Source organism: Gopherus flavomarginatus, chromosome 23, assembly GCF_025201925.1.
Source record: "Gopherus flavomarginatus isolate rGopFla2 chromosome 23, rGopFla2.mat.asm, whole genome shotgun sequence".
In the NCBI taxonomy this organism is placed as follows: domain Eukaryota; kingdom Metazoa; phylum Chordata; order Testudines; family Testudinidae; genus Gopherus; species Gopherus flavomarginatus.
Genome location: NC_066639.1, coordinates 17748015 through 17767774, shown reverse-complemented (window position 1 = coordinate 17767774; position 19760 = coordinate 17748015). Strand labels below are relative to the sequence as shown.

At 68.2% G+C, this 19760-nt stretch overlaps 1 protein-coding gene across 1 annotated transcript; it reads right to left on the bottom strand.

The window, feature by feature from the left end:
- Positions 1-1246: 1246 nt before the first annotated feature.
- Positions 1247-19747, bottom strand: MCM7 (minichromosome maintenance complex component 7). Its single transcript, XM_050933388.1, is given in 16 exon segments — positions 1247-1753; positions 3070-3179; positions 4186-4354; positions 5093-5176; positions 5259-5563; positions 5565-5653; positions 5770-5853; positions 6003-6134; positions 6662-6776; positions 7092-7241; positions 8272-8409; positions 9155-9335; positions 9479-9603; positions 9679-9843; positions 9988-10064; positions 19551-19747. Coding segments are annotated over 16 exon segments (2163 nt in total). The 5' UTR covers positions 19582-19747; the 3' UTR covers positions 1247-1545.
- Positions 19748-19760: the final 13 nt, after the last annotated feature.

Below are 19760 nucleotides of genomic sequence, written 5' to 3'. Positions count from 1 at the left end.
CACTCAGAGTGTTATTTACTCGCATGACAAGAGCTGAGGCCACCCAATGAAATGAACAGGCAGCAGGTTTAAAACAAATACAAGGGCGTATTTCTGCACCCAACGCACTGTTAACCTGGGGAACTCCTCGCCAGGAGGTGTTGCGAAGGCCAAGACCATACCAGGGCTCAAAGAAGAGCTAGAGGAGTCCCTGGAGGGCAGGTCCGTCAGTGGCTACGCGCCAGGCTGAGCAAGGCTGCCAGCTCCTATTCTGCGCAGTCCCAGCGCTGCCCGGGAGCTGGCGGTATTGCCTGTGCTGCTCATTCCCACTCCTGACCCCACTCAGATCACACTGGGTGAGCTGGCCCTGACCCCGTTCTCATATGGAGACATCCCAGGTGAGGCAGGACCAAACACTCATGGACAGACCCCTAAAACCTCCATTGGGGGCCTGTTCTGGAGCCCACCTCCCCTGGGAGAGCCAGAGGGGTGCCAACCCCTAACCTCCGCACCCCCACGCTGCCTTTTCTCAGGGCTAGACCGGCCCCCAGGGCACGTGTTTGTCACCTTTCCTCCAACAGCAGCTTTTCTAACCCCCTGGGGGCCCCGCCCCACTGGCGCTCGCCTCTGGCCTATGTGTGGGGGCCACCCAGCTGCAGGAACTGGGGGGCAGGGAAAGGAATCTGAGACCCCAGCAAGGAGCCCCTGAAGTGGGGGGAAAGCGAGCAGCGGGTGTGTTAAGCACCACCCCATTGGCACCCCCTTTGTGTATTTATCCTCACTCACACCCCCCCCCCCCCCCCCCGCAGCTCGGCCGGTCCGGTCCCACCCCCAGTAGAGCTGAGAACGGAGGCGCCCGCACTCAGGCCCATGCTTCTAGCCCCTGTCTAGGGCTTTCACCCAGTGGGGCTGGGAGCCAGGATGCCTGGCTTCTTGGCCGCCAGCGGCGATGCAGAGAGCTACCGGGCACGACCCTGGGGCTCAGCCCTGCAGGCGCGACGGAGCCACTTTGCCCCACGGCGCAGAGGGGGAGATGGGGTGAGGTGGGCGCCAGCAGGCCTGGACAGGAGCTGCCTGGTGAGATGGGGCCCGCCCCTCTGTGCCCTCAGGCAGCACCTCACCACAGAGTGGGGGCTCCCCCCGGTTCACTGCCCCACCTGCTGGGAGGCCGGGCTCCAGCTGCCCCCAGGACAGAGCCAGAGACGCCTCACACCCCGGCCTCAGGCAGCTCCTCATGCACGGTCTGCCTCCGGCACCAGCAGCGTCGTAACGTACAAACACTGGTTTATTGGGAAGAGAACAAGCCGAACCAACGCGTCTGCAAGGACAGGAGCCCTCAGGCCACAGGCCTGGCCTCCCCCACCCCACGGCACAGAACAGGGGCCCGGCCTCAGCCCTGGAGGGGTGGCTGGGAACAATTAGCCCAGAACCTGGCCTGGGGTGCGTGCCCCAGAGAGATGATCCATCTCCTCCCACCCCAGGGGCTGAAGCCAGCTACCCCGCGAGGAGGGGCCTCCCCCAGGGATGGGATGGGGGGCAGGAATGGCCCCTCCCACGCCCTGCGGCTCAGACGAAGGTGATGCGGGTCCGGGCCTGGTTCACCTGCCAGACGTTCAGCTCCTCGTACTCGTCCAGCGCAGCCTGGAACTGGGCGGGGGTGAAGCCCTTGGAGACGCAGCGCTGCTCGGCCTCGGCGTAGCGCACCGAGCGCCCGCCCGCCCCGCCCGCCAGCTCCCGCACCGTCGCGAAGATCACGTCCGCCGCCCGCTGCGGCCTGGGGAAACGGGGGGGGGGGGGAAATGTGTCAGCGCTGCCCCCGTCCTGGTGCCAGCCTCGGGGAACACCCCCTGCACCAGCCCCACCCGACTAGCGCCCGCCCGCCAGCTCCCGCACCGTCGCGAAGATCACGTCCGCCGCCCGCTGCGGCCTGGGGAAGGGGGGGCGGGGGAGAAATGTGTCAGCGCTGCCCCCGTCCTGGTGCCAGCTTCCGGGACCCCCACCACCACACCCACACACACACACACACACACACACACACAGACGCTGCCCCAGTCCGAGTACCAGCCTCCCCACAAATCCCTACTACGCCAGTCTCAGCTTTTGGGACCCCCCCCCCCACCCCAACTGCCCCCAGTCCCAGCCTCCAGGGCCACCCCCACACCGTCAGCCTCCACACACCCCCTCCTGCACTGCCTCCAGTCCCAACCACTAAGGGTATGTCTACATCTACAATTTTGCAGCGCTGGTTGTTACAGCTGTATTAGTACAGCTGTATAGGGCCAGCGCTGCAGAGTGGCCACACTTACAGCAACCAGCGCTGCAAGTGGTGTTAGATGTGGCCACACTGCAGCGCTGTTGAGCGGCTTCAAGGGGGGTTCGGGGAACGCGAGAGCAAACCGCGGGGAAGCAGGTCTCCTTCCCCACGGTTTGCTCTCGCGTTCCCCGAACCCCCCTGCAAGCAGGTCTCCTTCCCCGCGGTTTGCAGGGGGGTTCGGGGAACGCGAGAGCAAACCGTGGGGAAGCAGGTCTCCTTCCCCGGTTTGCTCTCGCGTTCCCCGAACCCCCGTGCAAGCAGGTCTCCTTCCCCGCGGTTTGCAGGGGGGTTCGGGGAACGCGAGAGCAAACCGCGGGGAAGGATACCTGCTTGATTACCAGAGAGGCTTCCTCTGGTATGCTGTGATACCTGCTTATTCCACGGAGGTCAAGAAAAACGCTGGTGAGTGTCTACACCTGATCACCAGCGCTGGATCCTCTACACCCGAGGTTCGACCGGGTGTACAGCCAGGGCTGCAAACAGGGAGTTGCAGCGCTGGTGATGCCCTGCAGATGTGTACACCTCCTAAGTTGCAGCGCTGTAACCCCCTCACCAGCGCTGCAACTTTGTGGTGTAGACAAGGCCTAAGACCCCCTTGCTCCCATCTGCTGCTTCCTTGGGGCTGGAGGGAGAGGACGATGGAGCCACAGGACCCGCTCCGAGCAGGAACATGTCCCTAACCCAGAGCACCCTGCCCCCTGCAGGCCCCTTGGCTGTATGTGTGTGGGGAGAAGCCTTGGGGGGCGGGAGCCCTGCCTGGCCAGTCCACGTCTCACCTGCTTTGCTGACCCTTGTCCCCCAGCAGCGAGTCCTTGGACATCTCCATGAGCCGCATGGCTTCGTTCACGTCCTCCTTCTCCACCACGTCCACCAGCCGCAGCCGGGCCTGAGGGGAGGTGGCACGGGGAGGGGGGTCAGCGTGGGGTGCCGCTCTGCCCCCCAGCGCCCACCCATCCAAACGAGGGGCAATGCCCCGGGCTGTTTCTGGCCAATCCCAACCCGACCTACCCAGCCTGGGGGGCGCTCCACCCCCACCCCCAGGGCTCTGGGTTCCTCTCCATGGCTGACAGGGCGCTGAGGGGTGTCCAGGGGGCTCGCGAAGCGCTGACCCGGCAGTAGTCGGCTGCACACGCTACCTGCACGAACAGCACTTTGGAGCCTCTGGGACAGGCCGAGCGGTTCCTGCTCCGTGCCGGCCGGCCAAGCCCTCCTCTCTGCTCCTGCACCCGACGCCAGTGGCCCCCCAGAGCCGCAAGCCCCCACACTGCAGTAGCAACCAGATGCCAGCTACCTGCACTGTCAGCACTTTAGCCCTGTGGAGCCAGGAACGGTGCCCCCCAGCCGAGACGGGCGCTCACCAGGGCACCGGCCAGCCCCCTGGAGCCGGGAACGGTGCCCCCCACCCCACCAGGCGCTCACCAGGGCACTGGCCAGCCCCGTGGAGCCGGGAACGGTGCGCCCCCTGCGCCTCAGACTGGACAGGCGCTCACCAGGGTGCTCACCAGGGCGCTGGCCAGCCCCCTGGAGCCGGGAACGGTGCCCCCCACCCCACCAGGTGCTCACCAGGGCGCCGGCCAGCCCCCTGAAGCCGGGAACGGTGCCCCCCACCCCACCAGGCGCTCACCAGGGCACTGGCCAGCCCCGTGGAGCCGGGAACGGTGCGCCCCCTGCGCCTCAGACTGGACAGGCGCTCACCAGGGTGCTCACCAGGGCGCTGGCCAGCCCCCTGGAGCCGGGAACGGTGCGCCCCAGCCGGGACGGGCGCTCACCAGGGCGCTGGCCAGCCCCCTGGAGCCGGGAACGGTGCGCCCCAGCAGGGACGGGCGCTCACCAGGGCGCTGACCAGCCCCCTGGAGCCGGGAACGGTGCCCCCTACCCCGCTGGGTGCTCACCAGGGCGCTGGCCAGGCGCAGGATGCCCAGCAGGGTGCGGGCCGACGTGAAGGTCGTGTCCTTGCTGGCCCAGGCCTCCTTGCGCATCTCCACGTAGGCGGCTGTGATGTAATCGGCCAGCGCCTCCGGCACAGCTGGCTGCTTCCGCTTACACATGCTGATGTAGCGCCTGGGGGGGAGGGGAAGAGGGGTTAATATGGGCGGGGGGAACAAGCTGCCTCCTCCAGCAGGACACTCAGGGCATATAAGCCTGGCTCCAGCCTCCGCCCCGATATAACCCATCAGCCCCCACTCCTCTCCCAAAACCAGGGAGAGAACCCAGGAGTCCTGGCTCCCAGCCCCCTCTGCTCTAACCACCAGCCCCCACTCCCCTCCCAGAGCCGGGGAGAGAACCCAGGAGTCCTGGCTCCAGCCCCCCCTGCTCTGACCCACCAGCCCCCACTCCCCTCCCAGAGCCGGGGAGAGAACCCAGGAGTCCTGGCTCTCAGGCCCCCCTGCTCTAACCACCAGCCCCCACTCCCAGAGCTGGGGAGAGAACCCAGGAGTCCTGGCTCCCAGCACCCCCTGCTCTGACCCACCAGCCCCCACTCCCCTCCCAGAGCCGGGGAGAGAACCCAGGAGTCCTGGCTCCCAGCCCCCCTCCTCTCCTAGAGCCGGGGAGAGAACCCAGGAGTCCTGGCTCCCAGCCCCCCTCCTCTCCCAGAGCCAGGGAGAGAACCCAGGGAGTCCTGGCTCCCAGCCCCCCTCCTCTAACCCACCAGGCTCCACTCCCCTCCCAAAGCCAGGGAGAGAACCCAGGAGTCCTGGCTCCCAGCCCCCCTCCTCTCCCAGAGCCGGGGAGAGAACCCAGGAGTCTGGGCTCCCAGCCCCACCGCTCTCACCCCCCAGGGCCAGGCTGAGCTCTCACCTCATGAGCTTCATGTCGAGCTGCTGGAAGGCGCAGGGCGGCTGCCGGCTGTGCTGGTGGACGTAGGTGATGTGCTGGGCCAGCCTGTGGGGGCGACATGCGTTAGCGCTGCTGCCTGGATGCCCCGCCCCGGCCCCTACGCAGAGAGGGGCCCCTCAGCTCTCACCGCAGGTCGTTGTCCCGGTCGGGCCGGTCCTGGATCAGCCAGAGCAGGTCGAAGCGGGAGAGCAGGGCCGCTGGCAGCTGCACGTTCTGCTCCAGGCTGTGCTTGGGGTTGTAGCGCCCGTAGGCGGGGTTGGCGGCTGCCAGGATGGCGCAGCGGGCGTTGAGGGTGGCCAGCACGCCCGCCTTGGCGATGGAGATGGTCTGCTGCTCCATCACCTCGTGGATGGCCGTGCGGTCGCTCTCCAGCATCTTGTCGAACTCATCAATGCAGCAGACGCCCTGGTCGGCCAGGACCAGCGCCCCCCCCCTCCAGGGCCAGCTCCCCCGTCAGTGGGTCCCGCAGCACGGCGGCCGTCAGCCCCACGCCCGACGAGCCGCGCCCCGTTGTGTACTGACCTGGGGATGGGGGGACGGGAGTCAGCCGCTGCGTCCCCACCCCCAGCACTGCTGGGAAGCCCCTGGAGGATGCACCCAGCCGGGCCCCGGCGCCCCCAGGGTAGGGTGTTACTCACTGCGGGGGGCCAGGCGGTCGATGTACGAGAGCAGCTGGGACTTGGCCACACCCGGGTCACCCATCAAGCAGATGTTGATGTTCCCTGGAGCAAGAGACCGAGGAGCTGGGTCAGCGTCAGAGCAGCCCCCCATGGGATAGAGCCCCTTGAGACCCATCCCTAGACACACACACACACCCCAGCGTCCTCCCCGACGCCCTCCTGGGGTTCCGTCCCCTCCACCTCAGACTCACCCCGAATCTTCATGCCCCGGGGGTTGCGGTCCACGCCCCCTACCAGCAGCAGCAGCAGGGCCTTCTTCACGTCCTCATGCCCGTAGATCTCGGGGGCGATGGAGGCTGCCAGCTTGTCGTAGAAATCTTCCTCTGCATGCAGCAGGCCAGGAGGGTGTCAGCAGGGCGGGGGTCCTTGATCCATGACTCCCCTCCGCCCCCTAAACAGGCCAGGGTGGGCAAGGGGGCGGGGCAGCAGGAAGTGCTAACAAGGCTATACAGGGGAGAACTCACCCATGGGCAGCCCCTGTTCCTCCTCCATCAGCTGCCCCACACGCCATAGGCCCAGGGGGCTGGCAAGAGGTGGCGCAGGGTACAGGGCGGGTGGGGATCACACCTGGCCCCACACTCCGCACGCCCAGGAAGGTTGCAGGTGCCACTGCAGGGTACAGGGTGGGTGGGGATCACACCTGCCCCACACTCCGCACGCCCAGGGGGCTGGCAGGAGGTGCCGCAGGGTACCGGGCGGGTGGGGATCACACCCACACTCCGCACGCCCAGGGGGCTGGCAGGAGGTGCCGCAGGGCTGTGGAAGCTCCCTAGGCCCCAGCACGGCTGTGTGTGGGGAGGAGGAGGGCAGGGGATGAGCAGGGCTATGGGGGACGGGAAGGGGGGTTCACCTGTGATCTGGCGCAGCTCGTCCTCTGTCAGCTCCCCTGACCCCAGCTCGTCCTCCTCGCTCTTGTTCATCTTCACGATGCGATGCGCCTCCAGGTAGGTCTCAGAGAGCAGCCCCTGGCAGGAGCAGGGGGGCAGGTCACTCCAGGGGACCCACCAGCCAGGCCCAACCCGCCCATCACCCACCCACGGGATGAAAGATCCCACTCCGCCCCCCAGAACTACCTCAGCAACTGGCAGGGGAGGTGGGCCTGCCCCTGCCTCCGACCCCGCTCTCACCTGGGCTATCTGCCGGAAGCCAGCTCTCAGCAGGGGAGGTGGGCCTGGCCCCCTGCCCCGCCCCGCCCCGCTCTCACCTAGGCTATCTGCCGGAAGCCAGCTCTCAGCAGGGGAGGTGGGCCTGGCCCCCTGCCCCCCCAGCCCCGCTCTCACCTGGGATATCTGCCGGAAGCCAGCTCTCAGCAGGGGCAGGAAGACGCCGGTGATGCTGACGTGGTCCCCGGGCTGGGCCAGCCGCGTGTTCTCGCCGTGAACAGCCACGCTGATGGAGCGTGGGAGGTGCCCCACTGGCACCTGGTCGCTCTGCATAGGGAAGAGGGAAAAAAAAATCAGCCCCGATCCAGTCGCACCCCCCGACTCTGGCAGAAAACCCCTTAAGCCAATGGGGGGAGGATGGGATGCCAGAGAGAGTCCAGATCATAGACTCAGACTTTAGGGTCAGAAGGGACCAATGTGATCATCTAGTCTGACCTCCTGCACAATGCAGGCCACAGAACCCTACCCACCCACTTCTGTAACAACCCCCTAACCTATGTCTGAGTTGCTGAAGTCTTCAAATTGTGGTTTGAAGACCTCAAGCTGCAGAGAATCCACCAGCAAGTGACCCGTGCCCCACGCTGCAGAGGAAGGCGAAAAACCTCCAGGGCCTCTGGCAATCTGCCCCGGAGGAAAATTCCTTCCCGACCCCAAATATGGTGATCAGCTAAATCCTGAGCATGTGGGCAAGACTCACCAGCCAGCACTCAGGAAAGAATTCTCTGTAGTAACTCAGATCCCATCCCATCACCAACCACTGGGCATACTTATCTGCTGATAATCAAAGATCAATTGCCAAAATTAAGCTATCCCATCATCCCATCCCTTCCATAAACTTATCAAGCTTAGTCTTAAAGCCAGATATGTCTTTTGCCCCCACTGCTCCCCTTGGAAGGCTGTTCCAGAACTTCACTCCTCTAATGGTTAGAAACCTTCGTCTAATTTCAAGTCTAAACTTCCTAGTGTCCAGTTTATACCCATTTGTTCTTGTGTCTACATTGGTACTAGGCTTAAATAATTCCTCTCCCTCCCTAATATCAGAGGAATTAATGTATTTATAAAGAGCAGGCATCCCGTTTGTCATCCTTCCATTATCCCTAAGCTCCTCATTAGCCTTATTAAAGACCAAGGCAAAGTATTTGTTTAGATATTAGGCCATGCCTAGGTTATCCTTAACCTCCTTTCCATCCTCAGTGTTTAGCGGTCCCACTTCTTCTTTCTTTGTTTTTTTCAATCTTTGGGGCACCCCATTCACACACCCCAACTCCCCTCCCCAGCCTGAAACCCCTCCACTCACATGCTCCTGCATCTTCAGCTCCTGGAACTTGATGAACTTGGAGCCGCGGCTCTGCAGGTAGAGACGCCCCCCGGAGCGGTTGGTCTGGCATTCCTGGCTTGGGCACATGATCAGCGGCATGAAAGTCGGGGATTGGATCTGTGAGTGGGGGGCGAGAGAGAGGGTCAGACACACCCCCTGCCTGGCGGCTAAACAGGGGACTCGGCTACTCCCCCACGCCCAGGTGGGGGTGTGACAATGCGAGAATGTTTGTAATTATTTGATGAGGCCTCTATGTGCCTCAGTTTCCCCCAGGGGTTTACTTGGCTGCCCACTGAGGGGAAGGGGCTGAAGTTTACTCTGAGGACGGATTGAAAGACACAGGTGTGCGTGTCACCTCCTTGTCTGGGGCAGGGGGGATGCAGCCTCGTTAAGGAACTGGATGAAACAGAGCCAAACCCATGGGGGGGCCAGTGAGGGAGCAGAGACCCCAGCTGGAGAAGGTGGGAAGTGAGGGAGAAGTGTTGGCGCCTGCCAGACTCTGAAAACGGGGAACCCTCCAGCCTGGCGTGGGGAACAGCCCTGGGCTGACGCTTTGCCTTCCGTTCTCCGTGCTAAGCCCCAGAGTGCCCGTGCCGGGGCTGCTGCCCGGGGCGCGTTGGTCCCCACCTGACGGACAAGTCTCTCCCAGGCCTCCGTCTCCAACTCACTGCCCAGAGCTCGTGGGGAGACGCGCGGGGGCTGCAGCCCCAGAGGTGCAGTCTCAGGAGGTGGTGAGGCTGCGTGGTTCCCCTGGAGACCCCTGAGGCTCCCCCAAGAGACCGCGCAGGCCCCGTAGCTCTGGGACAGGGCACTCCCCCCGAGCTGACAGACAGACGGCAGCTCCCCCTCCCTGCCCGCTCACCGGCTGGTAGGTCTCTGCTCCACACTGGTCGCAGCTGTAGGTGGCCACCACCATCATGGGCTTGACCTCGGTGACACGGGTGACGATGCCGCGGACGGTGACCAGCTTCCCGATGCAGTCGGCCTTCACGTCCCGGATCACGCGGGCCTTGGAGCCCGAAGGGGCTTTGAAGTACAGCTCGCTGCGGCAAGGGGCGGGAGGGACAGCAGGGAGTTAGCGACGGGGCAGGGAGATTAGGGGGCCAGAGGGCTGGGAGACCCAGAGGCTGAGAGGTGGGGGGAGGGAGCCAGAGAGGTCAGCGCCGCCCCAGCCCCAGACACTCACAAGCGGCGCAGCAGCTCCGGGGGGTACTGGTTCTGGGGGCCGTGCGTCTCCCCTGCGTCCCGGCCACGCTGCTCCAGCATCAGCCGGTGCTCGATGTACACATCTAGGACGTCCTTGTTCACCACCTGGGGGGCGGAGAAGGGCTCCGTCAAGCACGGCTCCAGCCTCCCCTCCCGCCCCATCTCGCCAGCCCCCCTCACCTCCCGCTCCTTGTGCTGGGGCAGCAGCTCGTGCACAGCGTCGGCGAAGAGGCGGACGTAGCGCTTGGTGTTCTCACACACGGCGTCCACCAGCTCGGGGTCCTCCTCCGCCACCTCGTCCAGGTCAACGTACAGGGCCACCTGCTCCCGGTGAGCCAGGGACACCTGGGGGGGCAGGGAGGGGTGCTGGGCTGAGCTGCAGGGCTGGGGGAGACCCACAGCTGCCTGCAGCACCCCCTGCTGGGGGGGGGGGCTGGGGCAGCCGGGAGCAGTGGGGCGGGTGGGGGTGTCGTGGGGCGGGAGTCTCACCAGCTGGTCCCGATACGGGAACTCCTTGCCGAGCTCACCATCCCGGCAGAATTCCTGCAAGAAACGCTTCACCTTCTCTGTGGGGCGAGAGCGAGAGAACGTCAGGCCTGGGGACCCCCCCCCACGCACTGATTTGTCCCCCAGCTTCCCTGCAACGAACCCCACCCTGCCACCAACCGCTCTAAACCTCCTGTCAACAGCCTACCCCACAGCCGGCCCCTCAACCCCCTCCCCTCTCCTCCCTGTGCTGACCCCCTACCCCTCCTCCATCCATCCCCCCATCCTCCCTGACCTCACCCCGCCACCAACTCCCCTAAACCTCCTGTCAACAGCCTGCCCCACAGCCAGCCCCTCAACCCCCTCCCCTCCCTGTGCTGACCCCCCACCCCTCCTCCAACCATCCCCCCAGCCCCACCCCGCCACCAACCCCCCTAAACCTCCTGTCAACAGCCTGCCCCCCAGCCAGCCCCTCAACCCCCTCCCCTCCCTGTGCCGACCCCCACCCCTCAGCCAACCATCCCCCCAGCCCCACCCCGCCACCAACCCCCTAAACCTCCTGTCAACAGCCTGCCCCCCAGCCAGCCCCTCAACCCCCTCCCCTCCCTGTGCTGACCCCCACCCCTCCCCCAACCATCCCCCCAGCCCCACCCCGCCACCAACCCCCTAAACCTCCTGTCAACAGCCTGCCCCCCAGCCAGCCCCTCAACCCCCTCCCCTCCCTGTGCTGACCCCCCACCCCTCCCCCAACCATCCCCCCAGCCCCACCCCGCCACCAACCCCCCTAAACCTCCTGTCAACAGCCTGCCCCACAGCCAGCCCCTCAACCCCCTCCCCTCCCTGTGCTGACCCCCACCCCTCCCCCAACCATCCCCCCAACCCCACCCCGCCACCAACCCCCTAAACCTCCTGTCAACAGCCTGCCCCCAGCCAGCCCCTCAACCCCCTCCCCTCCCTGTGCTGACCCCCACCCCTCCCCCAACCATCCCCCCAGTCCCACCCCGCCACCAACCCCCCTAAACCTCCTGTCAACAGCCTGCCCCCCAGCCAGCCCCTCAACCCCCTCCCCTCCCTGTGCTGACCCCCACCCCTCCCCCAACCATCCCCCCAGCCCCACCCCGCCACCAACCCCCTAAACCTCCTGTCAACAGTCTGCCCCCCAGCCAGCCCCTCAACCCCCTCCCCTCCCTGTGCCGACCCCACATCCCTCCTCCATCCATCCCCCCCAGCCCCACCCCGCCACCAACCCCCCTAAACCTCCTGTCAACAGCCTACCCCCCAGCCAGCCCCTCAACCCCCTCCCCTCCCTGTGCCGACCCCCACCCCTCCTCCAACCATCCCCCCAGTCCCACCCCGCCACCAACCCCCCTAAACCTCCTGTCAACAGCCTGCCCCCCAGCCAGCCCCTCAACCCCCTCCCCTCCCTGTGCTGACCCCCACCCCTCCCCCAACCATCCCCCCAGCCCCACCCCGCCACCAACCCCCTAAACCTCCTGTCAACAGCCTGCCCCCCAGCCAGCCCCTCAACCCCCTCCCCTCCCTGTGCCGACCCCCCACCCCTCCCCCAACCATCCCCCCAGCCCCACCCCGCCACCAACCCCCCTAAACCTCCTGTCAACAGCCTGCCCCACAGCCAGCCCCTCAACCCCCTCCCCTCCCTGTGCCGACCCCCCACCCCTCCCCCAACCATCCCCCCAGCCCCACCCCGCCACCAACCCCCCTAAACCTCCTGTCAACAGCCTGCCCCCCAGCCAGCACCTCAACCCCCTCCCCTCCCTGTGCTGAACCCCACCCCTCCCCCATCCATCCCCCAGCCCCACCCAGCCACCAACCCCCCTAAACCTCCTGTCAACAGCCTGCCCCCCAGCCAGCCCCTCAAACCCCCTCCCCTCCCTGTGCCGACCCCCCACCCCTCCTCCAACCATCCCCCCAGCCCCACCCCGCCACCAACCCCCCTAAACCTCCTGTCAACAGCCTGCCGCCCAGCCAGCCCCTCAACCCCCTCCCCTCCCTGTGCTGACCCCCACCCCTCCTCCATCCATCCCCCCAACCCCACCCGGCCACCAACCCCCCTAAACCTCCTGTCAACAGCCTGCCCCCCAGCCAGCCCCTCAGCCCCCTCCCCTCCCTGTGCTGACCCCACATCCCTCCCCCATCCATCCCCCCAGCCCCACCCCGCCACCAACCCCCTAAACCTCCTGTCAACAGCCTGCCCCACAGCCAGCCCCACAACCCCCTCCCCTCCCTGTGCTGACCCCCACCCCTCCCCAACCATCCCCCAGCCCCACCCCGCCACCAACCCCCTAAACCTCCTGTCAACAGCCTGCCCCACAGCCAGCCCCACAACCCCCTCCCCTCCCTGTGCTGACCCCACCCCTCCCCCAACCATCCCCCCAGCCCCACCCCGCCACCAACCCCCTAAACCTCCTGTCAACAGCCTGCCGCCCAGCCAGCCCCTCAACCCCCTCCCCTCCCTGTGCCGACCCCCACCCCTCCCCTACCATCCCCCCAGCCCCACCCCGCCACCAACCCCCTAAACCTCCTGTCAACAGCCTGCCCCCCAGCCAGCCCCTCAACCCCCTCCCCTCCCTGTGCCGACCCCCCACCCCTCCCCCATCCATCCCCCCAGCCCCACCCCGCCACCAACCCCCTAAACCTCCTGTCAACAGCCTGCCCCCCAGCCAGCCCCTCAACCCCCTCCCCTCTCTGTGCTGACCCCCCACCCCTCCCCAACCATCCCCCCAACCCCACCCCGCCACCAACCCCCCTAAACCTCCTGTCAACAGCCTGCCCCCCAGCCAGCCCCTCAACCCCCTCCCCTCCCTGTGCCGACCCCCACCCCTCCCCCATCCATCCCCCCAGCCCCACCCCGCCACCAACCCCCCTAAACCTCCTGTCAACAGCCTGCCCCCCAGCCAGCCCCTCAACCCCCTCCCCTCCCTGTGCCGACCCCCCACCCCTCCCCCAACCATCCCCCCAGTCCCACCCCGCCACCAACCCCCCTAAACCTCCTGTCAACAGCCTGCCCCACAGCCAGCCCCACAACCCCCTCCCCTCCCTGTGCCGACCCCCCACCCCTCCCCCAACCATCCCCCCAGCCCCACCCCGCCACCAACCCCCTAAACCTCCTGTCAACAGCCTGCCCCACAGCCAGCCCCACAACCCCCTCCCCTCCCTGTGCCGACCCCCACCCCTCCCCCAACCATCCCCCCAGCCCCACCCCGCCACCAACCCCCCTAAACCTCCTGTCAACAGCCTGCCCCCCAGCCAGCCCCTCAACCCCCTCCCCTCCCTGTGCTGAACCCCCACCCCTCCTCCAACCATCCCCCCAGCCCCACCCCGCCACCAACCCCCCTAAACCTCCTGTCAACAGCCTGCCCCCCAGCCAGCCCCTCAACCCCCTCCCCTCCCTGTGCTGAACCCCACCCCTCCTCCAACCATCCCCCGAGCCCCACCCCGCCACCAACCCCCCTAAACCTCCTGTCAACAGCCTGCCCCCCAGCCAGCCCCTCAACCCCCTCCCCTCCCTGTGCCGACCCCCACCCCTCCTCCAACCATCCCCCCAGCCCCACCCCGCCACCAACCCCCTAAACCTCCTGTCAACAGCCTGCCCCACAGCCAGCCCCTCAACCCCCTCCCCTACCTGTGCCGACCCCCACCCCTCCCCCAACCATCCCCCCAGCCCCACCCCGCCACCAACCCCCCTAAACCTCCTGTCAACAGCCTGCCCCCCAGCCAGCACCTCAACCCCCTCCCCTCCCTGTGCCGGAACCCCACCCCTCCCCCAACCATCCCCCCAGCCCCACCCCGCCACCAACCCCCCTAAACCTCCTGTCAACAGCCTGCCCCCCAGCCAGCCCCTCAACCCCCTCCCCTCCCTGTGCTGACCCCCCACCCCTCCTCCAACCATCCCCCCAGCCCCACCCCGCCACCAACCCCCTAAACCTCCTGTCAACAGCCTGCCCCCCAGCCAGCCCCTCAACCCCCTCCCCTCCCTGTGCCGACCCCCCACCCCTCCTCCAACCATCCCCCCCAGCCCCACCCCGCCACCAACCCCCCTAAACCTCCTGTCAACAGCCTGCCCCCCAGCCAGCCCCTCAACCCCCTCCCCTCCCTGTGCTGACCCCCCACCCCTCCTCCAACCATCCCCCCAGCCCCACCCCGCCACCAACCCCCCTAAACCTCCTGTCAACAGCCTGCCCCCCCAGCCAGCCCCTCAACCCCCTCCCCTCCCTGTGCCGACCCCCCACCCCTCCTCCAACCATCCCCCCAGCCCCACCCCGCCACCAACCCCCCTAAACCTCCTGTCAACAGCCTGCCCCCCAGCCAGCCCCTCAACCCCCTCCCCTCCCTGTGCCGACCCCCCACCCCTCCCCCAACCATCCCCCCAGTCCCACCCCGCCACCAACCCCCCTAAACCTCCTGTCAACAGCCTGCCCCACAGCCAGCCCCTCAACCCCCTCCCCTCCCTGTGCCGACCCCCACCCCTTCCCCATCCATCCCCCCAGCCCCACCCTGCCACCAACCCCCCTAAACCTCCTGTCAACAGCCTGCCCCACAGCCAGCCCCTCAACCCCCTCCCCTCCCTGTGCCGACCCCCACCCCTCCCCCATCCATCCCCCCAGCCCCCACCCCGCCACCAACCCCCTAAACCTCCTGTCAACAGCCTGCCCCCCAGCCAGCCCCTCAACCCCCTCCCCTCCCTGTGCCGACCCCACCCCTCCCCCAACCATCCCCCCAGCCCCCCCACCACCAACCCCCCTAAACCTCCTGTCAACAGCCTGCCCCACAGCCAGCCCCTCAACCCCCTCCCCTCCCTGTGCCGACCCCCCACCCCTCCCCCAACCATCCCCCCAGCCCCCACCCCGCCACCAACCCCCTAAACCTCCTGTCAACAGCCTGCCCCACAGCCAGCCCCTCAACCCCCTCCCCTCCCTGTGCCGACCCCCACCCCTCCTCCAACCATCCCCCCAGCCCCACCCCGCCACCAACCCCCTAAACCTCCTGTCAACAGCCTGCCCCCCAGCCAGCCCCTCAACCCCCTCCCCTCCCTGTGCTGACCCCCACCCCTCCCCCAACCATCCCCCCAGTCCCACCCCGCCACCAACCCCCCTAAACCTCCTGTCAACAGCCTGCCCCCCAGCCAGCCCCTCAACCCCCTCCCCTCCCTGTGCCGACCCCCACCCCTCCCCCAACCATCCCCCCAGCCCCACCCCGCCACCAACCCCCTAAACCTCCTGTCAACAGCCTGCCCCCCAGCCAGCCCCTCAACCCCCTCCCCTCCCCGTGCTGACCCCCCACCCCTCCCCCATCCATCCCCCCAGCCCCACCCCGCCACCAACCCCCCTAAACCTCCTGTCAACAGCCTGTCCCCCAGCCAGCCCCTCAACCCCCTTCCCTCCCTGTGCTGACCCCCACCCCTCCCCCATCCATCCCCCCAGCCCCACCCCGCCACCAACCCCCCTAAACCTCCTGTCAACAGCCTGCCCCCCAGCCAGCCCCTCAACCCCCTCCCCTCCCTGTGCCGACCCCCCCACCCTCCCCCATCCATCCCCCCAGCCCCACCCCGCCACCAACCCCCTAAACCTCCTGTCAACAGCCTACCCCCCAGCCAGCCCCTCAACCCCCTCCCCTCCCTGTGCCGACCCCACATCCCTCCTCCCATCCATCCCCCCAGCCCCACCCCGCCACCAACCCCCCTAAACCTCCTGTCAACAGCCTGCCCCCCAGCCAGCCCCTCAACCCCCTCCCCTCCCTGTGCCGACCCCACATCCCTCCCCCATCCATCCCCCCAGCCCCACCCTGCACCAACCCCCCTAAACCTCCTGTCAACAGCCTGCCCCACAGCCAGCCCCTCAACCCCCTCCCCTCCCTGTGCCGACCCCCACCCCTCCCCCATCCATCCCCCCAGCCCCACCCCGCCACCAACCCCCCTAAACCTCCTGTCAACAGCCTGCCCCCCAGCCAGCCCCTCAACCCCCTCCCCTCCCTGTGCCGACCCCCACCCCTCCCCCAACCATCCCCCCAGCCCCACCCCGCCACCAACCCCCTAAACCTCCTGTCAACAGCCTGCCCCACAGCCAGCCCCTCAACCCCCTCCCCTCCCTGTGCCGACCCCCACCCCTCCCCCAACCATCCCCCCAGCCCCCCCACCACCATCCCCCCTAAACCTCCTGTCAACAGCCTGCCCCCCAGCCAGCCCCTCAACCCCCTCCCCTCCCTGTGCCGACCCCCCACCCCTCCCCCATCCATCCCCCCAGCCCCACCCCGCCACCAACCCCCTAAACCTCCTGTCAACAGCCTACCCCCCAGCCAGCCCCTCCACCCCCTCCCCTCCCTGTGCCGACCCCACATCCCTCCTCCATCCATCCCCCCAGCCCCACCCCGCCACCAACCCCCCTAAACCTCCTGTCAACAGCCTGCCCCCCAGCCAGCCCCTCAACCCCCTCCCCTCCCTGTGCCGACCCCACATCCCTCCCCCATCCATCCCCCCAGCCCCACCCCTGCCACCAACCCCCCTAAACCTCCTGTCAACAGCCTGCAACCCAGCCAGCCCCTCAACCCCCTCCCCTCCCTGTGCCGACCCCCACCCCTCCCCCATCCATCCCCCCAGCCCCACCCCGCCACCAACCCCCCTAAACCTCCTGTCAACAGCCTGCCCCCCAGCCAGCCCCTCAACCCCCTCCCCTCCCTGTGCCGACCCCCACCCCTCCCCCAACCATCCCCCCAGCCCACCCCGCCACCAACCCCCCTAAACCTCCTGTCAACAGCCTGTCCCCCAGCCAGCCCCTCAACCCCCTCCCCTCCCTGTGCCGACCCCCACCCCTCCCCCAACCATCCCCCCAGCCCCCCCACCACCAACCCCCTAAACCTCCTGTCAACAGCCTGCCCCACAGCCAGCCCCTCAACCCCCTCCCCTCCCTGTGCCGACCCCCACCCCTCCCCCAACCATCCCCCCAGCCCCCCCCACCACCAACCCCCCTAAACCTCCTGTCAACAGCCTGCCCCACAGCCAGCCCCTCAACCCCCTCCCCTCCCTGTGCCGACCCCCACCCCTCCCCCAACCATCCCCCCAGCCCCACCCCGCCACCAACCCCCTAAACCTCCTGTCAACAGCCTGCCCCCCAGCCAGCCCCTCAACCCCCTCCCCTCCCTGTGCCGACCCCCACCCCTCCCCCAACCATCCCCCCAGCCCCACCCCGCCACCAACCCCCCTAAACCTCCTGTCAACAGCCTGCCCCACAGCCAGCCCCACAACCCCCTCCCCTCCCTGTGCCGACCCCCACCCCTCCCCCATCCATCCCCCCAGCCCCACCCCGCCACCAACTCCCCTAAACCTCCTGTCAACAGCCTGCCCCACAGCCAGCCCCTCAACCCCCTCCCCTCCCTGTGCCGACCCCCCACCCCTCCCCCATCCATCCCCCAGCCCCACCCCGCCACCAACCCCCTAAACCTCCTGTCAACAGCCTGCCCCCCAGCCAGCCCCTCAACCCCCTCCCCTCCCTGTGCCGACCCCCACCCCTCCCCCAACCATCCCCCCAGCCCCACCCCGCCACCAACCCCCCTAAACCTCCTGTCAACAGCCTGCCCCACAGCCAGCCCCACAACCCCCTCCCCTCCCTGTGCCGACCCCCACCCCTCCCCCATCCATCCCCCCAGCCCCACCCCGCCACCAACTCCCCTAAACCTCCTGTCAACAGCCTGCCCCCCAGCCAGCCCCTCAACCCCCTCCCCTCCCTGTGCCGACCCCCCACCCCTCCTCCAACCATCCCCCCAGTCCCACCCCGCCACCAACCCCCCTAAACCTCCTGTCAACAGCCTGCCCCCCAGCCAGCCCCTCAACCCCCTCCCCTCCCTGTGCCGACCCCCACCCCTCCCCCATCCATCCCCCCAGCCCCACCCCGCCACCAACCCCCTAAACCTCCTGTCAACAGCCTGCCCCACAGCCAGCCCCTCAACCCCCTCCCCTCCCTGTGCCGACCCCCCACCCCTCCCCCAACCATCCCCCCAGCCCCACCCCGCCACCAACCCCCTAAACCTCCTGTCAACAGCCTGCCCCCCAGCCAGCCCCTCAACCCCCTCCCCTCCCTGTGCTGACCCCCCATCCCTCCCCTAACCATCCCCCCAGCCCCACCCCGCCACCAACCCCCCTAAACCTCCTGTCAACAGCCTGCCCCCCAGCCAGCCCCACAACCCCCTCCCCTCCCTGTGCTGACCCCCACCCCTCCCCCAACCATCCCCCCAGCCCCACCCCGCCACCAACCCCCTAAACCTCCTGTCAACAGCCTGCCCCCCAGCCAGCCCCTCAACCCCCTCCCCTCCCTGTGCCGACCCCCCACCCCTCCCCCAACCATCCCCCCAGCCCCACCCCGCCACCAACCCCCCTAAACCTCCTGTCAACAGCCTGCCCCCCAGCCAGCCCCTCAACCCCCTCCCCTCCCTGTGCCGACCCCCCACCCCTCCCCCAACCATCCCCCCAGCCCCACCCCACCACCAACCCCCCTAAACCTCCTGTCAACAGCCTGCCCCCCAGCCAGCCCCACAACCCCCTCCCCTCCCTGTGCTGACCACCACCCCTCCCCCAACCATCCCCCCAGCCCCACCCTGCCACCAACCCCCCTAAACCTCCTGTCAACAGCCTGCCCCCCAGCCAGCCCCTCAACCCCCTCCCCTCCCTGTGCCGACCCCCCACCCCTCCTCCAACCATCCCCCCAGCCCCACCCCGCCACCAACCCCCCTAAACCTCCTGTCAACAGCCTGCCCCCCAGCCAGCCCCTCAACCCCCTCCCCTCCCTGTGCCGACCCCCACCCCTCCCCCAACCATCCCCCCAGCCCCACCCCGCCACCAACCCCCCTAAACCTCCTGTCAACAGCCTGCCCCCCAGCCAGCCCCTCAACCCCCTCCCCTCCCTGTGCTGACCCCCCACCCCTCCTCCAACCATCCCCCCAGTCCCACCCCGCCACCAACCCCCTAAACCTCCTGTCAACAGCCTGCCCCCCAGCCAGCCCCTCAACCCCCTCCCCTCCCTGTGCCGACCCCACATCCCTCCCCCATCCATCCCCCCAGCCCCACCCAGCCACCAACCCCCCTAAACCTGCTGTCAACAGCCTGCCCCCCAGCCAGCCCCTCAACCCCCTCCCCTCCCTGTGCTGACCCCCACCCCTCCCCCAACCATCCCCCCAGCCCCACCCCGCCACCAACCCCCCTAAACCTCCTGTCAACAGCCTGCCCCACAGCCAGCCCCTCAACCCCCTCCCCTCCCTGTGCCGACCCCCCTCCCCCCCGGACCCAGCTCCCCCCCGGACCCAGCTCCCCCGCCCCCTCCCGGGTAAACAAAGCGGCACGTGGAGGCGGCGCGCGCCCGGACCCCCCCGGCGGACGGACCCTGGTCCCCCGGGCACTGAGCTCCGCCGTGACGTCACTTCCGGGGCGACGCCGCGTCCCGCCGCGCGGGAGCCGGATCCCCCGCTGCAGCCAATAGCGGCCCGAGCCCCGCCCCCTCCTCCGGCCCGCGGCCAATAGGATCTCGCCGGGCCCCCAGGTCGGCCGCGTGGGCCACACCCACCTTTCTCCGCGGTGTAATCTCGGGGCGCCATGGCGGGAGGGGTTCCTGAGTCCCAGCCGTTGGCTACGAGTCCCCGCTAGGGTCCGGCCCGGCCGTTCGCGGCCCGTTGGCTACGGGTCCCCGCTAGGGTCCGTTCCGGGCGTTCGCGGCCCGTTGGCTACGAGTCCCCGCTAGGGTCCGTCCCGGCCGTTCGCGGCCCGTTGGCTACGA